The sequence below is a fragment of the Corylus avellana genome, chromosome ca7, assembly GCF_901000735.1.
Source record: "Corylus avellana chromosome ca7, CavTom2PMs-1.0".
Classification (NCBI taxonomy): Eukaryota; Viridiplantae; Streptophyta; class Magnoliopsida; order Fagales; family Betulaceae; genus Corylus; species Corylus avellana.
The window spans coordinates 17,081,450-17,091,210 of NC_081547.1; the positions used below are offsets into that span (position 1 = coordinate 17,081,450).

The 9,761-nt window shown below is 37.7% G+C and overlaps 1 protein-coding gene across 1 annotated transcript; it reads right to left on the reverse strand.

Moving 5' to 3' along the window:
* Positions 1–614: 614 nt before the first annotated feature.
* Positions 615–7,081, reverse strand: LOC132187057 (tRNAse Z TRZ4, mitochondrial). The gene is made up of 12 exons (XM_059601210.1): positions 6,606–7,081; positions 5,830–5,919; positions 5,498–5,542; positions 5,068–5,122; positions 4,834–4,877; positions 4,220–4,705; positions 3,836–4,104; positions 3,603–3,750; positions 3,445–3,495; positions 2,277–2,680; positions 1,501–2,182; positions 615–988 (listed from the first exon to the last, which is right to left on the reverse strand). The coding sequence occupies exons 1-12, from the start codon at positions 6,954–6,956 to the stop codon at positions 671–673; spliced, it is 2,943 nt and encodes a 980-aa protein (XP_059457193.1). The 5' UTR covers positions 6,957–7,081; the 3' UTR covers positions 615–670.
* Positions 7,082–9,761: the final 2,680 nt, after the last annotated feature.

Sequence of the window (9,761 nt, forward strand, 5' to 3'; positions counted from 1 at the left end):
CCACCCTTCAAATTTTTTTATTTTTTATTTTTTATTTTTTTAAGATTGAATTTTTTAAATTAAATTAATAAAAAAATAATATTTTAATTAGATAAAACGGTGAGTTTTGAGTAGACTAACGGAAGTTAACAAAAATTGACGGTAAGGAGTTTTCTACTAGTTTCGAGTGACCCAATGACTAAATTTCCAAAAAAAAAAAACCCAGGAAATTTCTCAACTTACTGAAGTACAATTACAATTATTTAGTGAAATAAATTGTAATTAAACTAGTTTTATTTCCCCTTTAAATCCCTTCTCAAGCTGATTATTATCCCTCCTTCCCTTCTTTTATATCTTCTCATTTTTCTCAATGCATCCGCTATAAGTGCAATCCTAGTGGTCTTGGCTTGAGAATCAGTCATAAGACATAATCGGCCCATGTCAAGCAAAAATTGGCAACAGAACATCCTTATCAGATCGACCCACTTAACACAAAAATATGTTCAACAGTCTAATTGATTATGGATCCTAGTAGGAAGGGATCAACTAGCAAGTGTATGCATAATCAATTTACAGAAATCCCACTCAATCGGCAAGAGATATAGATTACCAAAAAATAAGAGATTGCAAATTACTGAAAGAAAAGAGGAAAGCCAATTTTATAATATCAAAAAAAAAAAAAAAAAAAATGTTATGATGCTGCACTTACAGCATCTAGAACATCATTTGACTCATCACCTATCATCTGGTTTTTAAAAAGCAGTTTCAAGTATGGAAGAACCTTTGGAAGTACTGGCAAATCTGCTACATTAACACTCATCATGTCAAAAGCAATGCATGTCTTATGCATGTGTGTCTCATCGAATACTGGAATTTTCGGATATCTCTGGCTGAAGTGGGTAAGGATAATGCGATAAGCACCAGCAGAGTTCCCAACCTCTACAGCTTCCATTGTTGTGCTATGGTTTCTTGCAATAGCCTCTTCCACCATGCCGTCCTCAAAAGTTGCCTGCAACGTTCACGAGAAGAACCGGTCAATTGTTGTCATCTTATCCTAATTTTACCCAATTGAACAAGCTGAATCAGCACCCACAATACATTTTGAAATAAGCATGAATAACATATAATCCTTTTTGTTAGCATCATGTGATGAAAGCCCCCCATTATGAAATAGCCTAAACAACCATTAAAAGTTTTAAAGAAGTTAACTCTGCAACCAGCTGAAATGCCACTAGGGCCTAAAGCAACATCGTATAATTACATTAATTATAGAAAAAGTGCCTTCAATCCTTTAATGAAGTTAACTCTGCAACCAACCATGATCCCAATTATTGTAAAAAGTTCCTTCAATCCTTTTTCTATCTCGATTTAAGCATCAAAATGTCTACAACTATCAGTTAGACATGTCCGAAAATGTACATACCTATCTTAAACACTGCATCATGTTATCTGGAAGAAAATAAATTCTGTAATCTATATCAATTAAACAGAAAAGAAGCAGGGATTTGTGTGATAACTTGCCTCGTGTATAAGAACTGTTGCACCACGAGATGCTTCTATCAGTTCTGGGCAGGGCCTAGTGTCACCTGAGTACACAATCTTCCACCCTGGTATCGCTTTTCCAACACTATTGGTTCTCTCTGCCGCTTTCAACACAACACCAAATGCGTGTGGACAGTGCACAACAGGGAAACTAATCAAGGCCTCCAAACCGGCTTCACTAAGAACTTTCTTCAACCTCATTAGGATTGGCAAAGCCATGCCATTGTCAACTGGACTACCCGGTCTCTTCCAATAGCTCTGCATACGGGATCCTCTAGCAAAGAGAGTACAATCTATACCCTGTCCAGTTGACCCATCTGAATTTTTATCGTTCATATCCTCAACATTAATTGGACTTCCTGGAGAAAAGTGACCCGTCCTTGATCTGGTAGTGCTTTCCAAAGCATCCAATGAAGCCTCTGTAGTGTGCTTACAATCAAGGAACTGCATATCTAAGTCTTCAAGTCGTTGGTATGCATCTAAGTATTTCTTAAGCTGCCTTGGCCCTATAACCAGTAACGGTTCATGGGGCACTTCCTTCAATAAATCACGTCGCAGAGCAAGTATTCTTGCCAAGCCAGTGTGATGGTCGGCATGGATATGAGAAATCCAAATACACCGTAGACCTCTCACAACATAGTCAGCACCCTCTACACCAAATCTGTTCTCCAGGCATATCAACCAATGTGTTAGAAGGGAATCTGAAAGCTCTTTTAGTAAAAGTAACATGCATATCAAGATTTGTATGGCATTACCTTCTTTTCAACTGTCCCAGGCTTCCTTCACCACAATCTAAGAGCACACCTCCTTTTGAGAAAAGATTAATGTAGATTGAACTAACATTTCGATATTTAGACGGCTGGGATGAACCGGTCCCAAGAAGAATAATCTCTAAGTCATCTCTCTTTATATTCTCCAAACAACTAGGAAGAGTATTCTCATTCAACCATGGCTCTTCAACCATCATAACTTGATTATCTTGCATAGGATATGTTCCCTCTGTCTCTCTCAACGCATGCCACAACTGACTAACATGTTGGGCAGCATCCGCAATTTCTGGAACCTCTGCCAGTAACTCATTGATGACTTCTGAGGGAGACATTGAACTTGGAATACCAGATCTATCCAACCCAAGATGAGCAAAAGGACGCAAAGTGAACTGTTCAATACAAAAAAAAAAAAAAATTATTATTCTATATGGGATCAGAAACATTGAGACACTCTCACAAAAGTATTTGCAGATCAGCCCACATTGCAGAACAAGCCGAGCCTGGCATAATTGGGATGACAAAAATGAAAAATAAATAAATAAAAGAATTCAAAAAGAAGGCTTAACATTCTATACCCAAGCATACATAAAGAGAATAGATTGAGGAAATTTTGATAAATGGATACACGAGAGAATTTATGTAAATGATCTCAACTTCTTGAGAGCATAACCAATTTCCTAATAACCCTCAAAATTCTCTCTTGACTATCTCAATTGACATTCCTTTCCTACCTCAATGTGAGACAACTTTTGGAGTTATGCTTGTATATGCAGTCTAGTTTGTAAAAAAAAAAAAAAGGTTAAACTACATCAGATCTTTCTAGTATAAAAATTAGATGGGGCCAGAAGTTCAATATACACAGCATAAGCAGTCAGCGGTAGTCCTCTTTCCTCGTAAAGCTTCAAACAGCATTTAAGAAAGAAAGAAAATGTATAACTTTGTAACATTATATAGAAAAACTACTCAATTTGAATAGAAGATTGGGGAAAAATAAAACAATAAAATTTCAGAAGAAGAAAAAAGAATGGACTGCATATAAGCAGGAAGAAAGAGGAGGGATTTGCAATATCAACGAATAGGTTACTAAGTTTAGCCTAGTAATTTTTTTTTTTTTTCTTTCTTACAAAAGCCAACTAAAATCAATATTTAATACCTTGAGGAGATTTTCAGCAGAAATTGTTTCCTGTAGCTCCAAAACTGGACCCTGATAAAAGGAAACCAAATCAACTACTCAGTGGGCCCAATTACTTATCAACTCCTAAAAGGTAGAGTTTATAATGATCATTAGCCTCTTAATATATTGCAACAAACCTCACTTGAAGCAATGGAGTCTGGTGCTGAGGAATTAAGCTGCTGAAGAGACCAAAAACCTGGAGCTGGAAAAAACTGAGGACACAAATAATTAAGTCGTGCTGCAATTCTTGCACTTGATTTTAGAATTGGAATCTCCACATTCTTCCTGCAAATGCACGAGTACCGAAGAGAACTGTCAATCAAAGTATGAAAGCACATACCACAAAGACTTTGAATAAGAAAAGACTCACTTTTCATGTCCAGCCAGGATATGTTGGGCTGAACCGAATCTTTTCATCCATTTCTGATAATTGCAACTACTTATGACAGACGCAGGACTTAAATGAATGATACAAGTAACAGTCTTAGAACCATCTGGCGGGTTGCCTGAGTGATCTGCATAATAACTACTGAGAGATTGTATAGACAATAACTTCTCCAAATGAGACTCTGTCGGGCAGTCGACAAGGAATACAATGGGACCGGGAACAGAAGCACCCATTACATCACTTGGATGAACCTAAACAAAAAGGCAAATAAATCTACAAATTATAGAGCAAATAACAGATTTAAGATAAACTTAAAGATAGACAAGAGCCTTCTAATCAATCGACTTCATGGCATTTGGAACCCACCATGATATTTTGGTGATCTGACTTCACTGAGTTGCCAAGTTGCAGTTCACGATACTTAGGGCCTGGTTTAAGACCAAGAGCAATAGCTTTGGCCGGGTCAAATTTCCCCTTGATCTCTGGCAATTCACAGACATATATTACAGACATATCACCAGGCTTTATAGCAGACCCAGTTCTACTGTCTGGACTAAGTGGTTTTGTGATATGATCCATCGTCTCTTCCAGACCCTTTTCTGAGATGGGCTCTTCATTCAAGAGTTGCCGCCCTTCCCCGCAATTTGGTTGTAGGAGAATGGCTGATATTTTGACAACCTCATCATTGATGAGAACAATGGGATCTAGAGACTTACTTGAATCGGGCATAGCGGCAACAACAGAACTTAGTTCAGGCCCAAAGCTCCGAGTGTTAACCATAGCAGCATTTGGGATGAAAGACCTCATGGCATCAACTAAATACTTGAGATCTGATGGACCCCAAACATTGACCTTCAGAACAACAACTATTCTTTAAAATAGAATAAGCTGGCATTGCAGAGCACAATTTAATAATATTAACTGGAAAGATAGGGATGTGTGTGTGCGAGTGTGTATGTATAAGTGAGTCCGATACCCACAGACATTCCTTCTTCTCCCATGCCAGCCAAAGTCAACAGCAAACCTGCAAAGTTCAAGTAAAACTTGAGCAATCAGGGGGCCAACCGAAACATCTCTTTGCACTACCTTGCGTTTACTAATGCTTGAAGGCATTATAGTATCAAGTAAAACACTTTCTTCGGTTTTAATATGCATTTGAATTACAGTTAATGACTATAGATAGAACATTGTTGCTGATATATGAAGATACAAACCTGGAAGTCCACCTGCAGTCTCTGAGCAAACGCGAGAGAGAAATATGTGGTCTATCTGCAGAAAAACTCAAAACATTAAATGTATTTCTACTAAAAGATGTAATTTATCATTTTCATCAACTGAAATTGAAGAACGCGTTTGTAATGCCCCACCCCAAATGACACAATATTGTTAGCTTTTGGCTCCCCCAAACCAAACTTCCCAAGAGGTCACCCATCTTGGTACTACTCTCGCATAAGCTTGCTTAACTGCGGAGTTCTGAGGGGATCGTGACCATCATAGCTTTAAAACGCGTTGTTGTCATGAAGGGTGTAAATATACATATAAGCACATCTACATCTCCATACCCAGGCAATGTGGGACGCCACAACGTTATATATAGATTTATAACAAAAGAAGAAAAGAATGAAATTTCCAGACATCTCATACCTTTGATAATTTAATCTTATGCTCTGTACAGAACCGTTGCAATCCCTGCAATGAGAATTATAAATCAAGAGAATAAAATTCCACACATTTACATGTAATAACTTTTTTTGAAGAGTTATATCTTAAAAATATAGGTACAAGCACCACCTTAATTTCAATTTCATAGAACACCAAACAATAACCTAACACTATTTCAGAATCCATGAACTCATTTTCGGTAGTCATGAACCATATATAAACGTATACTAAAGCAGCAAAAATTAAGTCCATAACACCAACAGAGAAAAATATATAACAATGAGTTCCTAAGGAAAATGTCACTCCAGGCTTACCTCTCCGGCATTGAATATAAACCTTTGCCTGTCAAAAAAAAGCAAGACTGAAGGAGATGTATCTTGAGTATCCATTCCTGTCCCCAATATCTGTAATAAATAAAAAGACGCCAGAATCACAAGCCAATGAGACAACTGAATTTATTACAAATATATCTCATCAATCCAACAATTACTTTCAAGAAATGGCATTGATTAATCCCCACAAATACAAATGAGATAATATCTTCAGTACTGTCTACTCAAATGAAAAGGCCGGAAAATCAAATTTGTAGAGAGAATGAAACCCAAAAACAAGTAACCACAAAATTAGTTCATAGTAGCCCAGTTGATCAAATCCCACAATTCAAATCAGCTAGCAAAATGTTACACTTCCACTCACGTTTTGCTACCCCCCACCCCCCCAAAAAAAAAAAATTCCAACAAACCTGGTTCTTCTTTCATTGGCAACAATCCCAGTTCACATAATTTTCCACAACTAACACTAGGAACCCAAATTAACTATAAAACAGCATGAGCTTATCCAAAATCCATATATCTCAGATTGCCGTTGTCAAATGAACACCACAACCTAAAGTGACAAACAAATTTTGAGTAAAATTTCTGGCTATCCTCCACTCAAACGAAAAGCTCAAACAAATCTAATTTACAAAAACCACTATTAGACAAAACCCAAAAAGATTGAATTATACCCCACTCCATGAAAAATATTAAAAGAGACCCAAATTCACAATATGCCAAACAAAGAAAACCCAGGAAAGCCAAAACCAATATACCTGCGCATAAGCTATGGTATTGGCAGGGTTGAGTTCGCGCACTTTCAGCTGCAGGCTCTTCCGGGGCCTATCACTCTTGTCTTTGCCCTCGGCCCTTCTCTTATTGAATCCAACACGCTCAGTTTCGTCCATCGGAACCTCTTTGCTCTCCCTAAGAGTGCTGCTGTTTCTGCGAGCAAGATTTGGAGACTGGGTAGGATCCCTTCGGTGCCGTTTAGAGGCGAGAACAGTGAAGAGAGAGCGGCGGGGTCTGGGATTGGAGAGGACAGAGAGAGAGAGAGAGGGTTTAAGGGGGGAGAGAAGAGGGAATGAAGAGAGGAAGAGGAGGCGGAGGGCTGTGACTTGTGGCATTTTGCTTTCAATTCATTGGTGTATTTGTATTTCTTGCAAGGGTTCTAGAATTGAGAAGAGAGAGATGAAAGCCTCTGTCATTTGCGCTCAATTCTTAAAGATTGGCACTTCAAAGTTCAAAGTTTCAAACCCCTCCACTCACCCTTTTTGGGCCTTTGGCCTTTTCCCTTGCACCTTTTTTTTTTTTTTTTTAAACCCTTCTGGGGAATATTTGCTATTTTAGAAAAATACAGTTTACCACGGTGAAAGAAAAAAAAAATGCAATTTCATAGGTCAAAAGTGTAATTAAACTAAATCGCAAAAAAATTCTGTTTTCAAATTCCAAGTGAAGAGATACTTTTTTTTGAAAAGGCACGGAAAATTGCAATTTTAAATGTCAAACCGCGATTTTGTCAAACGCTTAACTGTATTTTTAAAAATTACGTTTTCAAATCGCACATTTTTAAATTGTATTTTTTAAAATCGTAAACACAAACGTACCCACAACTCTACATATTTTTCGTTGCATTACTTGTATTTTTTTTTTATCTTTAGAAAATATTTAATTGAAATGAAAATGGGTTACAATGTTAGAGTTTGAACTCAAAACAAAGGTTTGATATCATATTAAATCATCTGTCATCTCAAAACATTAAACTGATAAGAAAAATATGATTTTGATTATTTTAATTAATATTATAACTTATTTGATTTATTAAGACATATTTTAGGCATGTCTGCAAGTGTGATTGTGGACCAAAAGCAAAACGGGCAAATCATCGTCCTTGACCTGACAACCAAGATAGCATTCACATCGACAACCCAATGGTCTGAACCAAAAGCAAAACGAGCAAATCATAAAGGGAGGACAAAGCCTTATTACAAACAAAAAAATAGGAAAGAAAAAACGTACGGGGATATAAAACAGGAAAGTAAATAACACATACATGGAAAATGAAAATACAACAAAAGGAAGCCCACAATACAAGGAAAATAACAAGAGAAGCACACAAAGCGGATGACAACAGCCGGAAGAAGAACGATCGCATGCTAGCTGAAAACCGACGCAGAGGGTAGAGTTAGAAGCTCATCGCGGGGGGAAGTGTGAAAAGACCCAGCAGCGGACGGTGAACGACAAAGCAGGTGTAGAGGAGATTGGCGGCACACTCAAAGAAACTATAGGGAGAGTTTAAGTGAATCCCCCAAGAGCGGCACCCCCAAAGTGTGCCAAACAAGCAAAAACAACAAGAAACAAACACAAACACAACGAGAAGCAAATGACAAATAACAGGCAAAAACAGGAAAGGTAAAAAGCCAGAAAAACAAAACAAAAACAAACCACAGCCGAAAAGGCAAATCCGATGCGAAAGGTGGGATGGACACTAATGGATTCGGAGAGTAGGAAGGCGTGGCACGCGTCGAGGTGGATCAGACGAAGGAAGGGAGATTGAGCCAAGGCAAGCTGATCCAAAGCCAAGCCCGACCTAGACAAGACGCAGCAGAGACAGATGGCAGTGGAAAAAGACGGCATGGTGGAGAACAGCTATGCAAGCACAGCGGCAAAGGGAGTAGGGCAAAATGCTAGAGAACGGAACAAAAAAGAAAAGGGACGGCACAAAAGGAGGAAAACCTCACAAGTCGAAGGGGGAGGGAGGAGGCAATGGAGCTAGGAGCATCAAGTAAATAGGCTAGCTCACCATGCGGAAGGGGCAAGGGGAGGAGGGAGGCATCCAATGGCCGTCCCTCCTCCCCAAACCTGGGTTTACCTTGCATTTGCGGCGCTCTAGAGAAAGAGCTAGGGTTTGGGAGATAAGGCCTAACAACCTTTTTTTTATTATTATTTATTTGTCAAAATTGAGTGGCCAAGAAGGTTGTGGATGGTGTATTTGATTGCCATTTTGGGATTGTTTTCCATTCTAAGACAATGTTTTCAATATTTTCCTACCCTTTTAGAAAATTACTTATCAAATTCTTACGGTAATCACTCCAATAATCATTTGTCTGATCATTCTCGTATAGTTACAAAGCATTCCCATTGAATTTATCATTAAAATAATATATTACGCTATTAACCTTTAATTTATTTATTTTTTAATAAAGGTTAATCCAAAGGCTATTAATCTTTGCAAAATCAAGTTTTATTGTTCCATTTTTAAAATATATTTTATTCTAATCATAATCTAATTTTTTACATTAGGCATATCATTGTAGAAACTCCTATTATCAGGTTGTGGTGTAAATTCACTTATTTACAGCATCCAATACAAATTGGACAAATCTAGGGTTGTAAACAAGCCGATACACTCAACAACTCGCTTGATACCCGCTCGGTTAAACTCGAGCTCGACATTGTACAAGTTCGCTTGTTACTGTTGAAACTGACTCGATAAGCAAATGAATAAAATGATACATACCTAACTCACTCGACTAAAGTTGACGGGGGCTCGCAAGTTCGACTTGTTTAACTCGCGAATCGTCTGGCTCGTTTAGGGATCACGAGCTCGACTCGTTTAACTCAAGAATCACCTAGCTCATTTAGGGCTTGCAAGCTCGACCCATTTATCGCCGTTTAGGGCTCGCTAGCTCGACGCGTTTATCACCCGACCCGACCTACACAACAATGTAACTATGTTTGTGGACTATGTTACTAATCATAGATTTAATGTGTATACAATTAACTAATTAAGGGTATAATTAACATTATATGGACTATGTTATTAATTATTGATTTAATGTATATACAATTAACTAATTAAGGGTATAAATAACTAACATTATATGTACTATGTTATTAATCGTAGTTATAATTTTATAATTTAATAACTT